The sequence below is a fragment of the Haliaeetus leucocephalus genome, unplaced genomic scaffold (assembly GCF_000737465.1).
Source record: "Haliaeetus leucocephalus isolate CR32 unplaced genomic scaffold, Haliaeetus_leucocephalus-4.0 Scaffold506, whole genome shotgun sequence".
NCBI classification, from domain to species: Eukaryota; Metazoa; Chordata; class Aves; order Accipitriformes; family Accipitridae; genus Haliaeetus; species Haliaeetus leucocephalus.
The window spans coordinates 6791310-6814942 of NW_010972942.1; the positions used below are offsets into that span (position 1 = coordinate 6791310).

General features: G+C 39.8%; 1 protein-coding gene across 2 annotated transcripts in view; it reads left to right on the top strand.

Annotated features, from left to right (window-relative positions):
* Window positions 1–23633, top strand: part of NCOA2 (nuclear receptor coactivator 2) — a 185260-nt gene that overhangs the window by 133748 nt on the left and 27879 nt on the right. For both annotated transcript variants that reach the window (XM_010575896.1, XM_010575897.1), the window contains 6 exons: window positions 4107–4284; window positions 5701–5886; window positions 7386–7487; window positions 7578–7718; window positions 11170–11317; window positions 13465–14734. In XM_010575896.1, the coding sequence (XP_010574198.1) occupies window positions 4107–4284; window positions 5701–5886; window positions 7386–7487; window positions 7578–7718; window positions 11170–11317; window positions 13465–14734 (2025 nt within the window). The remainder of the gene's footprint in view (window positions 1–4106; window positions 4285–5700; window positions 5887–7385; window positions 7488–7577; window positions 7719–11169; window positions 11318–13464; window positions 14735–23633) is intronic.

Consider the following 23633-nt stretch of genomic DNA (forward strand, 5'->3'; position numbering starts at 1 on the left):
GCAGAAGCATAATTATTCCGTCATTTCTGAATGTTGCAGGAACAAGATGCATGTTATAACAGTTTTAAGTATTTGCATTGTTTTTCATGATTTGTTAGATGAAAATACAGTTTTCTGTACTACATATGAAATAAAGACTCCAAAATCACAGCACTAAACATAAGGAAGATTAGTCAGGTTGGAGTGAAAACATCCTTCTTTGAAAAGTGGGGGTAACAAATTAATTGATTTAATGTAATACTTATTATATGTGCTCACTGAATTCAATGTTGTTGGGTTTGCTATCAAACAAGGTTAAACATTCATCTCTTACATTGCTATGTTAAAATTGATCTTTAATTTCCTATTAATTTAATTGTACGTACCTGTTTTAATCACAGGGAAAATAAGGATAAGATGATTTTTTTTTGGCTTATCTTGCATGATTGGCTATTGCAGCAAACATGGCATGTAAAATCACCCGTCTGTTCCATTATTCCATTTAATTTAGTTTTCTTTTGCAGTAAAACCATTGCTTATTAACAATGAAAGATTGTGGAACTAAATTAATAAGCCATGGTCCTTTTGCGCCAAGAAACTTAAAAGGACTGAAAGTTGTTATACGTTTGTGGTGAAAAGACTACAGATACTTTCTTTGTGTCTTTATCTCTTTAAGGAAATGCAGTTAAGTTATTTCATCTTTACAGAACCCCTTTATACAGCCTCTTCAAAAACCCACCCTTTTCCATTGCCGAATAATAATTAAAATGGCCATGCTGATGAACAGTTTACTAGTTGATTTGGTTTAGAAATATAATTGTCTGGTTTTATTAAAGAATAAAACTGAAGAATCCCCAAAATAGTGTTTCCAGCTGAAGAAAGGGAGTAAAATTCATCATGCAGCTGCCTCTGAGGAATATTTTAACAGATTTCTTGGTTAAAGCATAAAGTAAATAAGAAGAGACGGTGAAAAAGTAGTCAAGAGAGAGCTGACAACATCTCAAAGAACACAAATGTATTTTCCGTTCCAGTGTATCATCTAAAATAATATCTGTTCTCTTGTTTTCTCTTCCAGCATGTTGTCCATTATTTGTTCCCCCATTGTCCCAATAGCTCTGAAGAAAAGTTGTTTATTGTGGTGGCTTACAGCTGGGGACAGAATTAAGAAATTATTGCAAAAGTAGAAGCTTCCAAAAGATATAAGTGGCTTGGTGCATCAAATTGCTCAAAAGCCTGCTGCTGCTTACCTACAAGATTCTTTTATTAATAGAATAGAAAGAAATGGGAGACTGGCATATAAGGCCCTGTGTTACTCCAGGCTCAGATGACCACTTCTGTGGTCAACCCAAGAAGCAGCTGTGAGGAAACAGCACAGAGCGCTTGCCAAAGAAGTTGCCATAGTAGGAAACAGTAGGGAAAACTGCAGATTATTGTGGGATGCCAGTAACTCTCATAATCTCTTGCTTGCCATCTCTGCCTTTGAAAGTTTTCTCCAATAAACATCTGCTATGGTTTTGGTTTTGCAATCCCTTTGAATTGATGTAAGTGTGGACCGCTGCCAGGCAGAATGGTTCAGCCAAACCCACACCCTTCTGCCAGCTCTGAATGCCATGTGGTTTCATGGTGGACCAGTTCAGGGGACTGATGTGGCTAGCATCTTTTTTTTTTTCTTTTTTTTTTTTCTTGCATTAGTTTTCAGCCAACTCAGTTCTCTGGTCTAGCTCTTCATATCCTCCAACAGTACAGGGAGCTGTCATGATGTAGAAAGGACTAAACCAGAGGCCATGCTTACATTGGCTTCAAGCAGTGGTGAAATGCAGCCTAAGACATTAATCCAGAGCAGAGATGCTGATACAAAATTGTATTAGAGCCTCAATTAATTAAATCTTGTAAATCATTGTTAGTTAAACTAAATACTAGTCAGCAGGAAAATGTCGTGAATGTTATGAAAGCAAATGGAAAGGAGAGACCTCTCCAAGAATGTGAATTAACAGGAGGAACCAAGAATGATCAGAAACAAAAAGAAGGCAATGATAAAAAACAAAGCCAGAGATTAGAATTTGTGACAATTAACAGGAGAGAAAAAGACCTAGTTTATCTTAATTTAGAGGCAGTCAGGAAAAGTATATACCTGTACATTTATTTGTGGGTTGTTTTATTTTTTTATTTAAAAACAGAACAAACAAAGCATTTTGCAACCGTTGGCTCAGCTGCTCTGCTTGTGCGTTGTGCTTTCACTAGCTCTCCCCTTTAGCAGACTCCTTAACTAACTTAGTTTGGGAAGGACCCCTGGAGCTTGTGTAGTCCCACCTCCCACTCCAAGCAGGTCTGGCTAGAGCGGGTGGCTCAGGTCTGAGTCCAGCCAAGGTTTGAATTTCGCTGGGGAAGGAGATTTCACAGCCTCTTTGGGCAGCCTCTTCCCATATCTGACCACCTTCATGGTGAACAATTTTTTTTCTTGTATCTCCGTGAAGTTTCCTGTCTTGCAACCTGTGTCTGTTGCATCTCGTCCTTTCCTTGTGAACCTCTGAATAGAGCCTGGCTCTGTCTTCTCTTCAGCCTTCTGCTAGGTGGCTCAAGACAGAAATAAGATGCCTCCTTAGCCTTCTCTTTTGTACTGTCTTGATTTGCTAACTGCTCAGTAGTGTACAATATTTTAATACGTATTTGTAGCCTGAGGACTTGAGAACTGCCTGCTAAGACCAACACGCAAGTTGTACAGTATCCAAGTTTGGTCATATCAAAAATCCTGTATACCTGTATATGCTTGCTAAGGCAGCTCCTCCTTGTTAGACTTTTGCAGTGAGCCAAGTTCAGGTTTAGTATGGATCCACTCGCTTTTAATTAACCCATAATGAATCATGGATTGCCTGTTTTTCTGACTTGTTTCTGTCCCTGGAGATGCAATAACTAACAACTGTTCCAGTGATTTCCCACCAATCCTTAGAGAGGTGAATAAATCAGGCAAAGCTGCAGAAGTCTGTATGGGTTAATTGTTAATTGAATGCTTAGACCAAAAGCTTGATGCTTTAAGTTTAAATGTATCCCCCTTTATGTGCTCATGTGACATAAAATTAGAGGGATGTATTCTGAAATATTTCTACCATCCACAATCATGCTTGCATCTTAAGGAAAAGAAAGTTTGCATGAGAAGTTCTTACTGATACTCAAATTGTTGCTTTATCCTCATCAGGTAGAAGTGATGTAGTATTTGGCTTAGGTTTCAGATAACATACGGGAGATATCTCAGAAAGAATGCTGCAGCTAGGTTTTCATCGTCACAAGAGGTAAGGGAGGAAACCAATCAGCAGAAATGACTAATTTAGACACTTCCGTGCAGAAACTTTTAAGTCCTTTGGAATATCATGGAGCTGAGTTGAAGAGGTCAAAGTCAGGTTCCTGTTCCCTGTGTGGATCATGTGTGGACTGAATTAAACTGATGTCAAATAAAAAAAAAACGAAAGCAGTCCTGGGAGTAGGGACTAAAGCTGCCCCATCCGTGCTGCTCACTGCCTGCTCTCAGCTCTCTTTGCCCTTCTCTGCTTTTAACCCCTCGTGTTCCTGGCTGCATGGGGCCTCACTGCTATGAAGATGCACTGCTGGGGATGGGGAGAGAGCCTTTCTCTTTCTTTCTGCCAGTGTTTTCCTTGCCTTATGCCAACACATCTTGTGATGTTTTCCTGGGATCAGTCTCCCTGTGCTGCGTAGAGGAGTGAACAGGCACTAGGTTTAGCAGAAACAGCTTCTGGTCCAGGTTTCTGACTTCACAGGCAGGCAGATAGGTAGCAACCTCTTCCATTATTTTTGTTTGTTTGCTTGGGGCGGGGGATTTGGGTTGTTTTCACGTGTGGGTTTCATTATTTTGCAAGGTGTGCACCTTTGTGTGCTTTTACACTGGTTTTATATAGGTAAAATTAGATGCTTGGTCTGAAACGTGTGCTTTGCTATTACAGACAAAAATACAAGAACTGAGATGGATGCAGAAAGACTCAGCTATGTCTTCTGAAGGGAATATTTATTTTCTGGGTATCTTGTTGTTAATCTGATTGTTTGGTGTTGTGTTTCTCTCTCTTTCTCTCTCTTTTTCTCTTTCTCTCTCTCTTTCTGCCCTTTTTTTTTTCCTTTAGGCCCTAGATGGGTTCTTCTTTGTAGTGAACCCAGAAGGTAATGTTGTGTTTGTTTCTGAGAATGTGACACAGTACCTAAGGTACAACCAAGAAGAGCTGATGAACACAAGCATATATAGCATCCTGCATGTAGGGGACCACAATGAATTTGTCAAAATCCTGCTGCCAAAATCTTTAGGTATATATCTTTTCCTCATATCATACCATTACTTATTTAATTTTGGTTTCATAAATCAGCGTTTCAATAACTTAAGTTAATGTCCTTCCACTACTTACAGTTTCATCATATATACTCTATTTATTTTTAATGTATATATAGGCTGTATGAATGATTAATATTATTCTCAAAAGCATCCTCCACTCTTTTCAGATTCTTCTTTGTTAAAATTACTCTTAGTAACTCATGGTAGCTGATATTTTTAATGGATCTCTGGAGTGAATCACTAAAAGACAGCATTAGCTGTATGAACTCTGTTAGTTCTCTGTCTAGGCTGGTTATTCTAAGAATGGCCCAAGAAAGGGGGAATATAAGAGAAAAATCAGAAAACTCCTTATGCTACAATTCTTATTTCAGTGTTTTTAGTCTCACCAATATTTACCCCTATCTTTCAAAAACTGTTTTTGTTAGTTGCAGCCATTTTTTGATTCATATTAATATTGGGTTTAATGTCATTGGTTTTTTGAGGACATGAAAAGAAAGAGGAAGTCAATACTGGGCACCTAATTTACTCACAGCAGTTTAAAAAGTATTAGGCAATTCACTTTAGCATTTTATGACTTTACTTATAAACCCCTGAAGAATCAAAAATGTAAATGGCTAAGCTCCATAAATTACTGCCTTTATTACATTTTATGACTGAAGAGAGCAAGTGAAGAGTATTTTAAATGTGACCCTGCTATTTCCTTATGTGGTGTTACATTAATTCGCTCTGAGTGATGTCCAGTACCTATATTTGTGCATCTCAGGATTTTGTTTCCTTTTTTACTTGTCTTAAGCACTGTGTTAGGCTTTAGTTTTATCCATCACTGCACCCAGGTCATTCTCATCCCTTCAGTCTTTCCCATTGTAGCTGAGACTATGAGTTTCAATATATTCCCAATTGTGTTGCTTCCTGTTATTATAAATGCATATTAGTTTCTTTTCTTTCTATTTATAATCTGGACACAGATTTTTATACAATGCTGCCGCCTCTTTTGTATTAATCACTTTTAAATTCACTGGACAGATCCTACATACTTAGTCTTCCAGGCACATAAATTAACTTGATCTACCCTGTAGGCTTTACACTGTACTGTATAACTTTTACATGCACCAATATTTAGACTCTTATCCTGCTTTTCTACTATGTCATTATAAGTCACTTGAAACAAACATGATAGCTGAACAAATCGGCAGTGCTCTTAAAATCTGAGAATTTTTTAAATTACCTTGTTATGTGCTGGTTTGGGCTCTAATATTAAAAATAGATTGTTGTTGTTAAATGAGCTTGTTTCCCGACCAGTCTGCAAAGCACCGTGATTAATTTCCTGTGGATAAGCAGCAGAAATGACTGCTACCAGATTTATCTCACTATATGATCTTTGCTTTGCTCAGTGAACGGAGGATCTTGGTCTGGTGACACTCCTAGGCGTAATAGCCATACCTTTAATTGTCGGATGCTGGTAAAACCTCTTGCCGATTCTGAAGAAGGCCATGATAACCAGGAAGCACATCAGAAATATGAAACTATGCAGTGCTTTGCTGTTTCTCAACCAAATTCCTTCAAGGAGGATGGTGAAGGTAATTACCGCTTTCAATTTCTGTTAGTATTTTCTCTTTCCATGCTGTTGTGGGTCAGCAGTTTCAGTGCAGTTGATGAAGTGAGGTAAAGTTGATAAAGTGGCTTCTAAATATTGAAAAATGGAAAAATTGTAAGTTTTTTTCTTTTTTATTTAACTGTAGAAGTGTACTTTCATCTTGGATTATGATTGTATACACTTGCATGCACCTGTTTGTTAAACCAATGTAATTGAAATTGAGAGAAACTCTGTTTACCTTAAAGAGTGTCATGGTTTAACCCCAGCTGGCAACTAAGCACCACCCAGCCGCTCGCTCACTCCCCCACAGGTGGGATGGGGCAGAGAACTGGAAGAATAAAAGTGAGAAAACTCGCGGGCTGAGATAAAGACAGTTGAACAGGCAAAGCAAAAGCCACGCATGCTAGCAAAGGAGAACAAGGAATTCATTCACCACTTCCCATGGGCAGGCAGGTGTTCAGCCAGCTCCAGGAAAGCAGGGCTCTATCACGTGTAATGGTGACTTGGGAAGACAAACGCCATCACTGCGAACATCCCCCCTTCCTCCTTCTTCCCCCAGCTGTATATGCTGAGCATGACGTCATATGGTCTGGAATATCCCTTGGGTCCGTTGGGGTCAGCTGTCCCAGCTGTGTCCCCTCCCAATTCCTTGTGCCCCCCCCAGCCTCCTCGCTGGTGGGGTGGGGTGAGCAGCAGAAAAGGCCTTGGCGCTGTGTAAGCACTGCTCAGCAGTAACAAAAACATCCCTGTGTTATCAACGCTGTTTTCAGCACAAATCCAAAACATAGCCCCATACCAGCTACTGTGAAGAAAATAACTCTACCCCAGACAAAACCAGCACAAAGAGATATCCTAGTTTTATATCACTGCAAGTGTAAGAAGAATGTAGCTGACTGGGAGGAAAGTTTCAGTGGGCAATTTTTTGAGTTCTTAGAATTTGAAGACAATCGTGGTTCACAATTTCCTTTACCATTTCCTACTTCAGCAGGTAAATTTCCTCAGATTGTATTTTAAGTATTCAGATAAGTAAAAGTGGCTTATTATGAAGCTGCTTTCTCAGGGACAGCAAGCATTTAGGGCGTGTTTAAGAAATGTGGCTTAGAAGGTATGAAATGGTGAGTGTTGAAAAAATGTGCTCTCTGTGCATGCAGTATATTCTTTTTTTATTACTTAATCTCCTGAGTGGTTGAGCTACTATAGGTATATGCATAAACACATGCCAATAATTATGGACTGTGGTGGAGTCCTTGATAGTTTTTCTTCTAAAAAAGAAAACAAACCCACCTCTGATGTACTGTTTAATGTTGTAGGAGATAATGAAGATGTAAACCCACTGAGTTCTGTCTGTCCTTTTATTGGTACAAGATCTATTTTTTTGGTCCAAAAACATTTGAAGAACTTTTAAAAAATATTTCTGAATTCATTATGGAAAGAAAATCTTCTTCCTCTTTACAAATTACTGAAGTAACATTTTTCTTTAAGATTTGCAGTCTTGCTTGATTTGTGTTGCAAGAAGAGCTCCAATGAAGGAAAGACCACTTCTTCCTTCATCAGAGAGCTTTACTACTCGCCAGGATCTACAAGGTATTGTGAAATAGGATTTTTTAATATTCCCTCCCCTTCCCCCTTCCCCAAAGGGGAAGTTGCTGTAACAAATGTTTTACCTAATATCAGGCAAAATAACTTCACTGGACACAAGTACCATGCGAGCAGCTATGAAACCTGGCTGGGAGGATTTGGTGAGAAGATGCATTCAGAGGTTCCATTCGCAGCACGAGGGAGAAGTATCTTTTGCCAAGAGGCATCACCAGGAAGGTTAGGTTTCGTATTTTTAGCACTTCCTATATTTAAACTGTTCGTCATTTGTATCTCTTGGTTGTGTTCTCTTCGTTATGTTTACATGGAACAATCAAGGGCTACTGACAGTCCCTTTTTCAAGCTGGTTTGCCTAACACACTGATGGCTCTCTCTACAGAGGTTTTGCACCTTTCCCCCTGTTTGTTTTAGCCTGCTTGTTATAACTGCCATATTGCAGGGTGCTTTCAAATTCATTTTTCACAAATTTCACAAATTTACAATTACTTTAGAAAGACAGACCCTTGCTTGTTGCCCACCAAAACATTCACTACCCATCATTCTTCAGAACCTCATCTCACACATTGCAGTTCATTGACTTGTATTCCTTTTCTCTACAAAAATGGACTTTCACTGTCACATTTCCTGTGAGAAACACTCAGTGTGAGTTATCAAAGATACAGCACTCGTACTATCTGGAAACCTGCATTGTTGTACTATATCTGGCTGATAAGTGTTATAGGATTACACCACAAGCACATCTACTCAGTCAAGATTATGATAGGTAAGATGTAGGAGAGTACTGCACTGTGAAAGGTTCCCAGTGAGGTTTCTGTGGTAGTGACTGGGTGAGGATTTTTCTTTTCATAAAACCCTGATACTGCTAATGCTAGTAACACAGATTCAAATTACTAAAAGCAAATAACCCTTTCTAGTCCACAGGAAAGTCCGTTCAAAACCAGTGGGGATTGACTGGAACATTTCCAGTGCAGGAGCATCATTCTTTGGGTTCATGTTTGTAGAACAGGGTTTACAGCTGGCCTGTAACAAATAGTTGGCATGGTCATTAAACAACTGGCATGCTGTCTTGGAAACTAAATTGTAACTGGAATCTCAAATTATTCCACCAGATACACACACACACAAAACAAAAACAAACAAACAAAAAAAGAAAAGCAAAAAAAAGAAAAGAAAAGCTTTAGTCATGCAGCATTAGTTAAATATTCTTTAATATGTTCTGCTTTCATGAAACTTTCAGGTTTCATTTTGGCAATGGCGGGAGCACAGAAATGCTGTGATATTTTAGATAACATCTTTTGGGGTATATACAGTAGGAGTGCTAAAAGTTCACAGCCTTACGCTGTGATTTCAGACAGAACTGAAGAAGGTAGTATGCAATTAAAGTTACAGCAGGGGTGTAGAGAGCAGTTTCAGGCAATGACCTGTCTGTGCCATAGGTGATTTAGGAGTTTCTGTTTTGGCATCCAGCCACTTGTTACTTCAGTCCTCTTCAAATTATTCCTGACCAAATTAGCAGCTCTGACATCCAGTGCCGAGGTTTGAGTGGGTCCTCTCTAAGCTATCTGTGAAGTGATAAAAATATATGTGTTTTGGAATTTACACTGTGTCATTCTGCAGGAGAGGCTTAGGATCGTCATACAAACTGTAGAATTAGTCTAAACGAGATGGCTCTTTACTTCTTCTGGAAGTGAAGAGAGTGAGTGATAAGAGGAGGAGGAAAAACCTGTGGAATTGCTCTGCTGCAAAAGATCCAGCACTAGAGAGGAAAAATGGCTGAAATGTTTCCTTCCCCTGCTCTGCAGCATGGAGAAGAAAAACAAGGCATACCTTAGGCAGTAGCATCTTTGCACTTGACTGAGGAACCCCTTGCATTTTTTTAAGTCGTTATGGTTTGAGAATAGAAGCAAAGACAGGAATGGTGTCCTATATGTAATTCAGTGTTACAGTGTGAAAAAATAATCAGCATTAGCTTGATAAACAATAAAAACTGCAAAACTTTCAAATTAACTCTCAGTATAAAGTACAAAATATATGGTAAGTTTTTATTGGCCACAGTCAGAAAAATAGCATTTCCTCAAGAGGAATACGGAAACATTCTTGTTTGCTTAAAGAATTAGTTTGGAAAATGATTTAAGTAGAGATTTCACTTGTATCCTGTTGGCATTGAATACTGGAATTTCCTGATGTGGTATATGCTAAAGTTAAGAGCTTTGGACCTTCTGGTGCCCAAAGGTTAAACAGAAACAATGACATACCTAACAGTGAAATTTTGCTTTGTATTGTTTCACAGTTGTAGGGTTTTGTTTTTCTTTACATTTTTACTCTGAAAAACCCCTTCTGGTTGTTTAAATTGTGCTTCCTGTTTTCTCACTGCCTAAATAATACTTTAAAACCTTGCAGAACAATATATAACAGTGGGGGGGACAGGGAAGGAAAGCAATCATAACCAGTCCTGCAAGGCTGAAAATCTGGTAGCTCTGTAGAGGAGACTATTTAATAAAGCCACACTTGGAAAACCGTGTCATTTCATTACAACAGGAAATATTGAAAGACAAGCAATGAAATGAAGATCAGATGATACTCTTAATTAAAAAAAAAAAAAGAAAGAAAACCAAAACCACAGAAAAATGTGTATGTATGAAAAAATAGGAAATTAAAAGTATTTGTAGTGCTTCATTCCTATTTTTTCCCTAAACAATTATATGAAAATTCTGAAGTTAAGTATTTCCCTCCTGCCATATCTGCAATCCTAACATAATAGCTTTTGGACTAGGAATTGAAAATGATCGCACTTGTTTCATTGATGGCAAAGAGTGAACAGTAGAATGAATGTTTGGAGATTTGCTTTTCCATAACATGATTTTCATTTTTAAAGAAATGTCACAGGGGTCTACAGAAGTTAGAGAACTGAATTTGTTGAAGTTCAGATTTACACTGAAAACTTAAGGGCTGCAGAATATGTGCAGTGAAGTAAACCCCAAACCTGAAATGCAGTCATATCTAACACTGGGGAAGGATAGCACAGCCCCAGTTTTGGTTTAGGTATTTGTATTGTAATTTGTTTGAGCTGTATATTTTTGTATTGGTTCTTTAAAAAGTAATAATTTCTTGTTCCAGTTCTTTGTATTTTTAATTGTTCCCATGTAAGAGATTTATGTACTTTTAAAATTAAAGAAGTAGTGAGAGTAACTGTTAGAAGATAATTTAAGTAGGCAATAAGGAGGAAAAGATACAGGCTAATGGAAACAGGTGATCTGGAAACTAAAGGCATTTATATTAATCATCATGATCTATATGATACAGATGAAAAAATGTATGAGGAACAAAAGGACTTAGGCACATATTTGATGAAAAGTGAAATAGATGTCGAGGACTTCTTGGTCAACTCCTGAAACACTCTGTATTTCATAGTATCTGTCCTGTTACTGCTGTCACTCCTTGTAAGTTTTCTTTTGATCACCCTACAGTATGTGGGATCCTTTATTTTATATGCATCCCATCTATTTATTTTCAGAATTTTTCTTCTGTTTTTTTGTTTGTTTGTTTATTTTATTAACACAGTGTCTGTGGTATCAGTGCTGGTGGATTTAGAACATCAGACGTTGAGCAGCTAGGTTACCTGTACTATAGTTTCTCATTATTATAATTCTGTCATTTTGCTTGCTTGCAGTGCTGAGGCAGGGACTGGCGTTCAGTCCTGTTTATCGGTTTTCCTTGTCTGACGGCACTATCGTTTCTGCCCAAACGAAGAGCAAGCTCATCCGTTCTCAGACGACTAGTGAACCTCAGCTTGTAATCTCCTTGCATATGCTTCACAGGTAATCCTGACTGGTTTATTACATCCACACTCTGCAGAGAGACAGGGAAAGTACAAAGGTGCCAAACCAAATAGATTGTTTAAGGCTGATAGACATTCAGTTGACCTAGAACTGATAGCATGAAAACAAAATAAGTTTTTTAATTCAATGCTTGCAGCAGGAAAAGACTAAAATTATTTCAGGACTTACAAATGGTGTGCTGGATTTTCACATCAAGACCTTCCATTAAACATAGAAAATTTCCTTTAATCTCATGCTCTTAATTTCAGTATTTTAATTTCCTGTATTTTGCATAGTAGACACAAGAAACTTTCCAAATGTAATTTAATCTAGAAAACTTTGAAGGATTAAATTCCTGTAGTTCACAGTCACATGTTGGGCCTGGGTCTTCTTTAAAGAACATGTTGTGACTATTAGAACTGCATTTTAGACAAACTGCATATTTTTAACTCCTTGTCTCTCTTCATTCCTTGTCTTTTCTGGTGCTTGGAGTAGTGGCTGTCACATGTCCATTCCTGAGAAATCCACCACTGTTAGGGTTTTTTTTTTAAAAAAGACACAGGCAATACTATGTTAAAGTCAAGGATAAGTAATCACTGACCTCAGATCTTCAACGTAAAATTTGAATTAAGTCATTGCATATATTTGTGTCAGATTTTGTTTCAGGTTTTATCTGTTGATTATAATTACAATGCTGTTTTCCCTGTATCACTATTTTGATAGGAAGAAAACAGCGTATTTAAAACTGAAACCATTTTACAGAGATTGTAGATTTGGAAATTGACCTGATTGAAAGCTGTCTGAGATTTGTTTTGTTTGGATTGCTGAATATACTTGGTATTTCATGAAGTGCTAAATTTTAAATTTAAAAAAACACCATTAAGTTAAAAATGGTGCTTGCAAATATTCTTGCTTTTTTTAGCAGAACACTGGTACTATTGTATTGGTGATAATGTTTTAAAAATCCACTTCTCTTTTTATAGCTAATGTTCTTCACCTTTGCCTTTATACCTAAGGTAACAAATGCAGAGTAACAAGCTTCACTACTCTGTGTGCTTCAGTCTTCTCATGCTTTAGCAAAATGCGAAGGTTTATCTGCACTTACCTTGTGGAAGTAGAAATGGTTTTTGTCTCATCGAAAATACATATTAGGAATGTTCCACTAGTATTTGTTTTTCAAAGTCCAGAGTTGATTTGATTTTTCTCAGAACCCCTTTTTTTTTCTTCCTAATCTACTTGACTCTGTCTCTTTTACAGCTTTTAGCATTTGGGAATATGTCTGATTTTTCAGATTTAAGTTTTAGCGCAGAAGTAAAAAGTATATCGCATCCTCCCATAAACTAATTAAAATCTACTGAGGAAAACAGAATTGACCTTCAGGTGCTCTCACAAGAGCTTTTTCTGTGTGTGTGTGTCTCTTCTGTTTCCTCCGTCATACAGCCTACATCTCTAAAATACGAGTTTCAGCAACTTATATATGCGTGGGTTTTTTTCTTTCTTCTCTTTTCCTAAATGCCTGTGCAGTACTGGATTGCTAACAGACTGTTCCCATTCTGAAGTGGTATCCAGTAGTTCTCTTGGCTCACATGCTGTTTTGGAGCAGTATCGAAATACTCTGGCAGTGTAGAAATACAACTTTTTCAACTTTCTTTTCACAGTGAACTTGGTGGGCAAATAGCCCACTCCAGCCTTGTGGTGGGGCTAACTCATAGAAATTCAAAACTCCAGCAAACAGCTGTCCATAGCTGCCTTGTAAAACATGTATTTGGGTCATATGTTTCAGATGAAATTTCTGTCAGTTCTAGCTTTTGCCGAATTGTAGAGAAGAGATATACATTAAAGGGTGAGAGTCTGAAATTGTAACCTATCTGCATTTCTAATGACTGTCATTTAAATGAGGTATAATTTTGTTTTTCCTCTCTTCCACTGATTTGTTAATGAGGTACTGAAGAACCATACTGTTAATGTGCAGCCATGTTGAGAGTTGCATATCACTTTTGTCAAATTGTCAATTTGTTTTTAGTTGTAGGTTTGTTGTCTTATTTTAAAGCAAGGGTTGGGGTTTTGCTTCTTTTTCTGTAATGTAATTGCAAGTTGGCCACTGTCATTTTAGCTAATGGGTTGTTTTTCTTCCCCTTGCCACATAGAGAGCAGAATGTCTGTGGAATGAATCAGGATTTGACTGGACAAGGAATGGGGAAGATATTGAACCCAATTAGTTCCAGCAGCCCTGCCCATCAGGCCATGTGCAGTGGGAACCCAGGTCAGGATATGACCATCAGTAGCAATATAAATTTCGCCATAAATGGCCCAAAGGAACAAATGGGCATGCCAGCAGGCAGGTTTGGTGGTTCAGGGGGAATGAACCATGTGTCAAGCATACAAGCATCCGCTCCTCAGGGTAGTAACTATGCACTAAAAATGAATAGCCCCTCACAAAGCAGCCCCGGCATGAACCCAGGGCAGCCAAACTCCATGCTCTCCCCAAGGCATCGTGTGAGCCCTGGAGTGGCAGGAAGTCCTCGCATCCCACCCAGCCAGTTCTCCCCTGCAGGAAGCTTGCATTCGCCCGTGGGAGTCTGCAGCAGCACAGGAAATAGCCATAACTACACCAACAGTTCCCTGAACGCGCTTCAGGCCCTCAGCGAGGGCCACGGCGTTTCTCTAGGATCGTCGTTGGCTTCACCTGACCTAAAAATGGGAAATTTACAAAATTCCCCTGTGAGTATGAATCCTCCCCAGCTAAGCAAGATGGGAAGCCTGGACTCTAAAGACTGCTTTGGACTATACGGGGAGCAATCAGAAGGTACAACTGGACAAACAGAGAGCAGCTGCCATTCAGGAGAACAGAAAGATAATAGCGATAGCAGCATGCCACCGATTGTCAGTGGCGAGAGACCTGATGGACAGAATAAACTGCACGACGGAAAAAGCCAGACAAAGCTCTTACAATTGCTGACCACCAAATCGGATCAGATGGAGCCTTCGCCTTTGTCCAGTACCATGGGAGACGTTAGCAAGGACTCCACAGGAGGGTTGCCTGGGTCTGGTTCAGCACACGGAACCTCGCTCAAGGAGAAGCATAAAATTTTGCACAGACTATTGCAGGACAGTAGTTCTCCTGTAGATTTGGCCAAGCTCACAGCGGAGGCCACAGGCAAAGAACTGAACCAGGAGTCCAGTAGCACAGCTCCTGGTTCAGAGGTGACTGTTAAACAGGAGCCAGCGAGTCCTAAGAAGAATAATAATGCACTACTTCGCTACTTGCTAGATAAAGATGATACTAAAGATATTGGTTTACCAGACATACCCCCAAAACTGGAGCGGTTGGACAGTAAGACAGACCCTTCCGGTAGCACAAAGTTAATAGCTATGAGGACGGAAAAAGAAGAGATAAGCTTTGAGCCTAACGAACAGGTAAGCAAATCTTTGCATTACGTGTGAATGCGATGTTCTAGGCCTGCGTTCCTGCCATCTGACTTCCTCCAAGAGTAATTTCTTGACACTTCAGGAGGCTGTTACCTGTCTTTTGAAATCCAGTCTTCACTCAGTTTTCCAGCGAGAGTTACTAAGTTGCGATTGTCACTCTGTCTAAAAGAACAGACTCTGCCTGGGAGGAGATGGGTAGCGCAGAGACCGCACGATGGGGAACCTTTCGCGGATGATAATCAGACAAAGAGAAAATACTTGTTACTGTTGGTTAATGCTAACTTATTGACAGCTTTTCCCATAGGCTGTTGTTGAACTTTGGTGGGCTAGATGGGCTCTTGACCTAGCCCAGCATAGCCGCTACACTTCTCCTATGTGTAAAGCAGGTTCATGCTCAAGGACAGGAGTTGTTTGAAAGGACTGATACCAACTTCGCGTTAGTGGTCTTTGTGCTATACTTGATCTGCAAATTAAAATCAAGGCAAATAGGCTTCCCTTGTTTCTGTGCCAATTAGAGGGGTTTTGTTGTTGGGGGGTTTTTTTACTTAAAAATTTTTTATATTCAGCCCCAAGTTCCCATGGATGAGTAATCGTTCAGTGCAGAGATCATGTCTCCCTGTGCAAGGTTATCTGCACTGAATTTTGCGTTCAGAATTTTTTCTCGTTCTGTGCAAAATTGCTTGTTGCGCTGCTGCCCAACATACTAATAAACTGTATGTTGTTAGGACCTATGGTAAAAGTGTTATTTCACTGGCTTTCATGCAGAATTCACTTTCAAAAAGCACCAGGTTTACATCACCCAGAATGCTCCAGTTTTCAGAGCTTTGCAAGAAAAAGGGACGCAGCAAAAGCAATTTGCTCCTTCAATATTACTGTTTAGTTTATTTATAAAATGGGTAATTACAATATCAGTTGGAGTATAAGGCATTTTCTGTGGAGTTTATAACTAGCTGGAGTTAATGATCCTTTGCTTTGTCCCACGCTATCAACTCTCATAGGTGGTCATTAATCCCTGGGCAGTGCCCTGTGCATGAAGCCTTAGTTTGTAAATCATGATCAGATTGTACACTGTGCAAACATTCATGACTCTCATTCACAGCAATATCCTTCACTTTTGTTTATTTTTGTGAATCTATTGTATTTTTATTATGGTGTGTACATAAATACATCATTTTTTATATTTTCTATGTTGTATGTTGAGGCTGAGGAGGGATAGACAACATTTTCTTAGCCCTAAGTCACAGCATTGGATTTGGTTTTCCACTTTGCCCTTTCGGCAGTCTCTAATCAGTAGACAGTTCTTTCAACAGTGGTTATAACCACAAAACGTAGAGGCCAAACATGCCACTAGACTGTGGACGCAGCATTGTTAAAATCTCAGTTATCCAGGCGTCTCCTAAGGTTAATCACTTCTTCTGTTTCAACAGAATTTGACAGCTATTGCCATTATGTAGGAGCAATTGTGGTTTTTCAATCCTGCCCATGCTTTAGAGGGAAACTGAGCCAAATTACACTAATTTCTACAGGGATTTATCCTCAAGCCTGGATGTTCGTTTAGTTCTGAATACAGCTGCTATTTTGTAGTGCCTGTAGAGGGAGGGCTTAGATTCTCCATGAGAGCTTATGCTTTGTTAGGTTAGAAAAACACAGATATCACGCAATTCACAGCTAAACTGGCAAGAATAAACTATTTTTTAAATATCTAATAGATTTCAATTCCTAGTTCAGATCCTACACTTTGAAGTCAATACTGCATTGAAAGCAGAGATCCTTCAGTCCTCAGTATGTGATACTGGACAAGAACGTAGAATTTGGTAATCACCAAAAAAATTATAGCCCTCTAAGTAGATCAAAATTATGACCTGCAGATGGTTTACTCCCCCAGATTTAAATTTCTAAAAGAATTAAAATTTCCTCTTTCATGATCTCTGTGGAGTAGACAAGAAACAGCTTAGCTTGTGAACCCATTCGCAAAGAGCAGGTTTCGTCCCCTCTAGAAGTTAGCTGTCTAGTCCAAGGTAGTCCTACAGCCTCCTTTTATCATTGGTGGAAAAACAGAAAAATACTCCAGGATTTTTTTTGGTCTTATCCTAATGTGTGTCTAAAATAGGGAAGGTAAGCTGCTTTCTAATGATGTTCCCATTGACTAGTGGTAGCCTAGATGGCTAGCTTAAACTAGCTGCCTTACTTTTTCATGACTCAAGATAGGCAAGTTGTGTCTCACCCTAAATGTAAACATGTAACTATAAGACTAACTTTAAAGAAAGAGACTTCAGTGTCTACAAGCATTGCCAACCTCAAGCATTTGAAAATCAGTTCCCCAGTGTTATGAACTTTGTAAAGTGAATAGTCTATTCATTTTTTATTTTTAGGCTTCATGTTTCTGAGGTCAGGGGAGGGATTTGAGGGGGTTGGAGTATGGACTATGGATGTATTGCCTTTTCTTCAAATTTGAAGACGGAGATTGTCTCCCAGCAGAGAGGGAACCAGAGGTGCAAGAAGGTCCAGGAGTTGGGGCTGTTCAGAAAACCACAAAGTAGTACAGGAGTCATGATAAAGTGGTAAGGGCTGAAGTGCTTGGGCTTCCTCAGCGCCGAGGTGAGAAGCCAGTCCTGCAGCTGTGATGGAAGACTGCTGGATAATGACAGAAGGGCTTTTGTTGCTCCCATTGGTTGTAAACAGAGTTTTAAAACCTACTTAAAATGCAGTGAAACCTGGAGCTGAATAAACAGAAGTCCAATGTGGAGTAGGAGAGGAAATGGTGGGGAATATAAAATAATGTAAGCGTTTATCTAGCTGAAGGCCAGGCCTTTAAACAAATAACCACTTTACCCCAATTATAAAATCACTGAAAATATTTAGCATCAAAAACTCTTCAGCTTTGGAAGACGGTCTCCCACAGGAAGTGCTCATTGCCTAAATTTAGATCAAAGCTGGAACTATTTAGTACAAGACTAGAACACAGATTCTTGTGCTAAATTCTTCCATCCTCCTGCATCCTCCCCCCCCCCCTTCTTCCTCCCGTATGTAAAAATTAGCCATGTGCTTGTGTTACCTATTTTGCAGGTTTATTTAAAACTTCTCCTCCCCGAGGAATGTTGTATTTTTAAGTAATTAGTCACTGGAGTGTGCAGTTTCTCTGGAAACTGCAGTGGAGCAGCAGTGGGATGGCCTCTCCAAGGGGGATCAGGGTGTTGGGAGGCAGCAGAGCCATTACGTTTTCTCCTTTTACTTTTGGTGTGACTTTCTGAGCAGGAAATTCTTTGAAGTGCTCCACTGTACTAAAAATAGCAGTCTTCTAGGTAGTGTGTTTAAACATACACTTCTGCAGAGAGCAGCAACTGACAGGAAGCCTTTCTCAAATGGCAGAGAATTATTTCCAGTGCCGCCGTACCTTTTTCCCTCCCTTGGTGGGATGATGGTTATCAAGCTCTATTAGGCTGATTGCTGTTCCAGTTAAGGCAGCTGTGGGGGAGAGGATGAAAGAGACCTGCTGGGGAGGCTCAGCGGAGCTTTTCCTACAGCACCAACAGTCGTAGGACTGTTGATATTGAGCACCATGAGTGCTCGTACCTTTCTCCACTATTAAAAAGGGAAGGCAGTGGAAACACGAGTCCTGATTTGCTACAGATCTGTTTTATAGGGTGTCTCTCAGCAGTAAGCCTGCCTTCTCCTGCTCTCCCTGCCAGCCTACCAGCGACTGCGGGGCTGCACGGTGGGGCTTCGTCATGCACCTTCCTTCCCTGGGCACCGCTGCTTGTGCTGTCCCTCAAAAAAACCCCTCGTTGTGCTTCTCTGGCTGTGGCCAACGCACACTGCTGCTGGTCGGGAGCTGCCTATGCAGTGGTCAGCAGATGGTCAAATCTGACAAGGACTGGCTAACAGCTCGGGGAAAGGAGAGTGAAAGTGTAGGGGGACGTCAGAGAAATGTCATGTGCTGAACAATGTCAGGTATTGCCTTGCTAAAGAAACGTTTTGTTTAGCCATATTATTTTGCACTGCAAAATTCTTCTGTAAAATTGGGTGTGGATTATTATATTCATATTACAGATGAAGAAACCAAGACGTAGAAATTTGAAGTAGCTTATTCTCTGAGAATGCATTTGGCGTAGTGTGGAATAAATCTTTATCTTCGTAAGTGTACCCTCCCCTTTTTTAGCCAGGAGACAATATAGACAGCCTGTTTGTCTGACAGGGACTTTGCAATGCCACAGTCTCCACCAGTGCTGTTCCAGCAATCATCTTACGCATGTACCTTTTTGTCCTAAAACTCAGAAACCGTTCTGGTGTTCCTCACATGCTTTATCAACTCTGCTGTCCTCTTGCTTTATGTGGAAACCAGTATCTTCCCAATACTAACATATTTTCTTTACACATGCCACTCATCTTCCAAAAACCTATTTCTTCATGTCCAGAATCCATTAAATTCATGAAGGACATTAGTTTCTTCTTGAAATTCTATCAGAACCTTAGAATGGGGATTCCATTTTCCGAATGTCTTTCAATTAGAGTTCTGTTTCCAAAAGTTACTAGTAGATTAGCCTGATAATGTAACAGGATTTCTAGCCAATTGTATATTTATTGCAGTTACTGGGGAGAAAAAGACTATATTGATTCGACTTCTTATTTGCTTTTTCCTTCTTTTCATAATCCTTTATCACCAGTTTGAAGCAAGGGTTTGGGGTTTTTTACCTCTTATGGTCAAATGCTTTGCCCATGCTACCGAGGTAGCTAATGAGCTAACTTGGGGTTTATAGAAGGCAGGTAGAGTTTCAAGTTGTGTCCCCACCAAAAGACATCCTGTTGTAAGGAAAAAGTCCCAGATGCCTCTGTCATACATGGTCGTAGAGGAAATGTATACCTATATGAAATTTGGAACACAGGGTCTCCGTGCAAGCCATGGGCATTGCCTGTGGTGGAAAAGAGATCTCCAAAGAGTTCAGGATCTTATCCAGTCCTTTACAATTCATGGAAGCTAGACTTTGACATAGCAACCTTTGTAAACCAAACTTCATGTTGAGGTGTAACTGTCTTTCAGTAGAGCTGAAAAAATTCCATAAGCAATTAACACTTTAACCTGCCTTTCTCTACATGACGGTGATAAGTATTTTGAAAGTAGGTACTTTCTCAAATGCAAAAATATTTCTAAGCATAATTTGTCTTATGTTTTCTGGCACTTAGTGTCAAAGTTCTACAGAGATTGTTGTAATTGCATTGCTTAGAGATAGTGAAAATATGAGCACGAGAACTTTCTTGTGATGCTTAGCACTTTGTCAGGCTTTTTTTTTTAATTCATGACAAATAATTGTGTTACAGGGAGGTTAAGGTATGCCTTCTATTTACATGAAGTTCAGTTTAGATCATTAAAAAAATAAATATAGAATATAATTAAAAGAAAAATCCAATTAAACTAACCAAGTAAAAATTTTAATGCTAGTTTCTGCCCATATGGTGCCATTTGAGGGTGAGTCTGGAAAGACTTAGGCTAACATCACAGCTTGGTGTTAATTCTAAACCTATCTTGGAGCTTTTGCAGCAATTTGGAACCTTCATCAAAACATAAAGATGAAATATTTGATATTGATTATGTTAAGCAAAAAAAGGGAAGGTTATGTATTTGTGTTGTTATAATACACCTGTTGTATTTGGCCTTTCTATGGCACTTCCTGAGAGGAATTAAAGGCATCTTAGGGAGTGCAGTTTTCTGACACTGGCTTTGTTTTGGGTTTTGGGTTGTTGGTTGGTTTTGGGGTTTTTTTATGTCTAATTTTTAAGCAAAGAATTGCAGTAGCCAGAATCTTAAAAGAAAAAGAAAAAAAGGCACAAAGTCCCGCACAAAACCAAACCAAAAAACCCCTGCAACATATAGAACTTCCCTTCACTGTTGTCTCAAATATGTTTAATGAAGGCCATATGTCTTAATTCCCGCAAAGAGTACTGACTCATCTGTCTATAATTTGTGATACTCTACGTCAGTCTCCTCTACTGGCTCATGCAGTCTTCTTGTACCAGATCTCCCAGCGCTCAAAATGCGGCTCCTACAAACATCGCTCGCGACTGTCTCTCGGAGCACCTTTTTGCATCTGCTTATCACCTGTCCGCACCATGATGTAGGCTTCTTATAATCACATTTGATTCCTCCTGGCTCTACCTTTTCTGTGGGTGTGCTGTGTCCACCCAACTGCTTGAAAGTGCCTGGGCAGCAAGTCAGCAGGGGGATTTGTCAAGAGCAGGTGATGTCAGACCAATCTGTTTCCCTTCTGCAAGAGGGTAGCATAAGAGAAGCAGCGTATGCCATGTGTCTTGGTTTGAGTAAGGCTCTTTGGTGCTCTTTGATGCTCTTACACATGGCATTCTCGTAAGCAGATTAGAGTTGCATGGTCCAGACGAAACTTCTGTGAGTGGGTAGGAAGCTGTTTGGAAATCCTTACACACAAAGTAGTTATTTAAGGATTCACTGTCAGAATGGAGGTGCTGCAGGAGCTTGTGCAGTGTCTGGAGTTGCTCAGTGTTTTAGTTAACCTAAGTGACCTGATGGGAGAATGGAGTGTATGCTTGGTGAAGATGTGTGTGACACTTGAAAATCTGCAAATACACTGGAGAACAGAATTCAAATTCAGCTGCAAACAGGAGATATGGAGGAAAAACCTTAGGAGAACATTCAGGATAAACAAATGCTGTTTATTATAATTAGCCAAGAATAATGTCAAAAATTTAAAAAAAAAAAAAAAAGGAAGGGACAACTGGCTAGATAGGACTTTTTCAGAGCAGTGTCTAGGGATCACAGTGAGCAGAAAGTGAGTGAGAGTCAGTAATGTCATGTAATTTAAAAAATCACAGGCTTTTTTGGAATGTGCCATCAGAGTGTACTACGTGTAGAGTAAATTTTCTGCTTTACTCAGCAGTTGCAAGGCTTCATCTTAAGTCCTGTTCTGGACATGGGACTTCAGCAAAAGTGTGGATCAACTGAAGACAGTCCACAGGAGCAACAAGAGTAATAAGAGGTCTAGAAAACAGGTTATATGCTGAAGAAAATTCAACAAGTTGAGATTGCTTATTAACTTCAGCTTAAAACTCCAAAAGGCACATGGTTTCAAATACAGAAAAGGTTAGAAAAAGAAAGGGGAACAGGATTTGTTCTCCAGATTCAGAATACGACAGGAAGAAAGAGCCTAAATTTCAGCGAGGGAGGTTTTGCATTGACACTGAGGAAAAAACCTCAAATACTAAGGATGGCAAAGGGCTGAAACCAATTCCCCAGGGAAGCTGTGGATTTTCTGTCACTGGATGTCTTTAACAAGAGGCTGTATGTACTTCTGTAGGGAATGGCATACACTGATTTTGCCTTGAGGCTTTAAATTTCTTCCAGTGCTCCGATTCTGTGATTTCCTACCATTTTGCCAATAACACCAGCCTCCAGATCACCCACATGCTGCCTTTTGACGGAGTAAACTCCTTCCTCTTTTGCACCATGTATTCCAACCTGCAAGAATAGGAGGTGATGTGGAAGGAGTAAAGAGTAATACCATGTTTATCTGTAGCCAGTCATCCAAAAAAGGTATGTAGAGATGTGACCTCTAGGCATCGTAGCTACCTTTGAGTAAAATAGCAGGGCTTTCTGGGAGCAGGTTAGCTGTGGCAGCAGGATTTTAGTATAGCGCTAACGTGCACTGCTTCCTAGCTAGGCTGAGAGCGCCTCAGTAGGTAGTTTAAAGCCACCTCAGCTATTTCTTCGTTATCCTGTGATCTGCAGCATAAGCTTGCTCTCAATAAGTAACAAGTTCACGATGTGGCAGTAGGACAAAAAAGAACAGGAAGAATTGTATTTCAGTTGTGTGCATGTTTGTGGTGTTATTTCTCAGTTCCCCATCCTTCACGGCTGGCTGCTCACTCTGCCTTTCTTCCGTCATTGCACATTTCCTAATGAAGGCGCTGATTTTGAGTAGGTTTCTGTTATAAATACTGTCATGAAATGTTTCCTGTGCAACGTGGTGGTAACTGAGACTGCACTGCCTGTTGGTAATTATTAGCCCAAAGAGTTTTACCCTATTTAAAGGTTTAGGATTGGAGAATATACTTGTAACAATTTCCAAATCACAGCCAGAAAAAGTTTTTCATTCTGAGGCTTTATAAGACAGAGAAGCTGACCAAAAAAAAAACCCCAACAAAAAACTGGTGAAAATCAATATTTTTAAGGAAAACATTCAGGTCAGTATTTATGTTAGTATAGGATGAACTTTATTTTTTTTCCCCATCTTTATTTCATGGTAAGCTTCTACTGAATTGAATGTAACTGGATTTCTCTTTTTTTCCCTTAAGGTAGAGAAGTTACTTTCACTGTTTTGGGATGTTCTGAGCAAAATCAATTCCTAAATCTAGTAACTAGTTGACAGGTTTTAATTTACAGAACTTCGTTGAAATGTATGTTTCTTGCCAGTTAACTTGTAGAGAGTTATTCGGTGTTAAGGCTTTTTAATGTAACAAAGACAACGCGTATGGGGAATTGTTTTAGCCATGAAGCAACTTTTCCATCGTATGCTTTTAATCAAGTCATAAAGAGACTAGAAATATGACTGTGCTGAAAGGAATATTGGTTATACCTACATAAACCCCCACCTTCATCACTGCGGGACCTCTTCCCCCGCCAAACGATCCCTGCTGTCTGCACCGATCGCAGGGCGCGCGGGGAGGATCTCCCCTTTGCCCGAGGTACGGACCACGGCGCGGGTTCGTACGTGCCGACGTTTTGGGGGTTTTGAAGGGGCGCCGGTGCCACCCCGGGCTCCCCGAACGCAGGGCAGGCAAGCCCCGGGGAGGGCTGCGCAGTCCCTCCGGGACAGCCGTGAGCTTGCTCCGCATCGGGCTTCGCGCCGGCAGCGTCCGAAGC